The 1010-nt window shown below is 50.9% G+C and overlaps 1 protein-coding gene across 1 annotated transcript in view; it reads right to left on the bottom strand.

The window, feature by feature from the left end:
- Positions 1 to 457: 457 nt before the first annotated feature.
- Positions 458 to 1010, bottom strand: part of LEMD2 (LEM domain containing 2) — a gene marked incomplete at its 5' end in the record, with an annotated part of 9386 nt that continues 8833 nt past the window's right edge. Inside the window, one exon of the mRNA XM_010131544.1 lies at positions 458 to 897. Within this exon, the coding sequence (XP_010129846.1) occupies positions 747 to 897 (151 nt within the window). The remainder of the gene's footprint in view (positions 898 to 1010) is intronic.

Below are 1010 nucleotides of genomic sequence, written 5' to 3'. Positions count from 1 at the left end.
CCCCCGCATCCCTCCCCCCCCCACCCCCCCAGAAATCATAAAGCACACAGACTGCAGACTTATAAGGTGTTAACAGGGTCACCACTGCTCCTCCACCCCCCCTAGACCAGCCCAAACCACCAAGGCACGTCAGACTGTCCTCCCTCTAGTGCTACCTGCACCCCAACTTCCCCCTCTCCCCCATTTTCAAAGGGTGAAGCCAACACACTTTCCTCACCAGGAAACAGCAAGTGCTTTTGTCACTGTCTTTGTAGTGATAAAAACAAATTCTAGTAAAATGCATCTTAGCTGCCACCCTAATGTTTCCATGGGAAATGTTAATTGTCTTTGAACACATTCCCTGATGGACACTGCCACCAGTTGGCCTTTGCAGAACTGAGGTCAAATTTTAAACACCTAAGCTTTGTCAGAGAGATCCCGAGTCCCTCGACATTAGGTGTGCTTTTGTTTTATCCTTTTTTAAAAGCTGTTCTAGGTTTGCTGGCCTGCAGAAGGCAGACGTCTGCCGGAGGGGCAGCTCTGGTGCAATTCTAGCTGCCCACCAGCTCAAGCCCATCTTTTTTCCAAGCCAACATTATTGCCCTGAATTTTTTGTGTGTGAAGATTTTCCGAAAGAAGAGCAAACAGAGAAGTGCAATCCGCAACCCGAAGAGATTCGGACTGTGACCTGCTCTTTCCCACCACCAGAGAAGGGACTGTCCCCCTGCAGCGGTCTGTATCAGCAGTCGCTCAACTTCTGCTCCTCCTCAGTGCTCCGAATCTGAGACGTAGGAAGGCTGAGTCCATCTCCACACGAGCATATCTTCTCCTGCTACCCTGTGCGACTCTGTCTGAATCCGTGACTCATTGGAAGCCAGAAAGTCCACAGCTCTCTCCCAGACCCGCTTCATTTTTTTTCTGCAAGAAACAGCAAGAAACTAAATGAGAATCATGTCCTCATTGTGCTTTCCTGCTCGCAGCAATTGTGGCTGCCGGTCCAGCTACCCCCTGCGTCCCACCTCCCCCCCGGC

This window comes from Buceros rhinoceros, unplaced genomic scaffold (genome assembly GCF_000710305.1).
Source record: "Buceros rhinoceros silvestris isolate BGI_N320 unplaced genomic scaffold, ASM71030v1 scaffold15072, whole genome shotgun sequence".
Classification (NCBI taxonomy): Eukaryota; Metazoa; Chordata; class Aves; order Bucerotiformes; family Bucerotidae; genus Buceros; species Buceros rhinoceros.
This window is presented reverse-complemented; position numbering and strand designations above follow the sequence as displayed.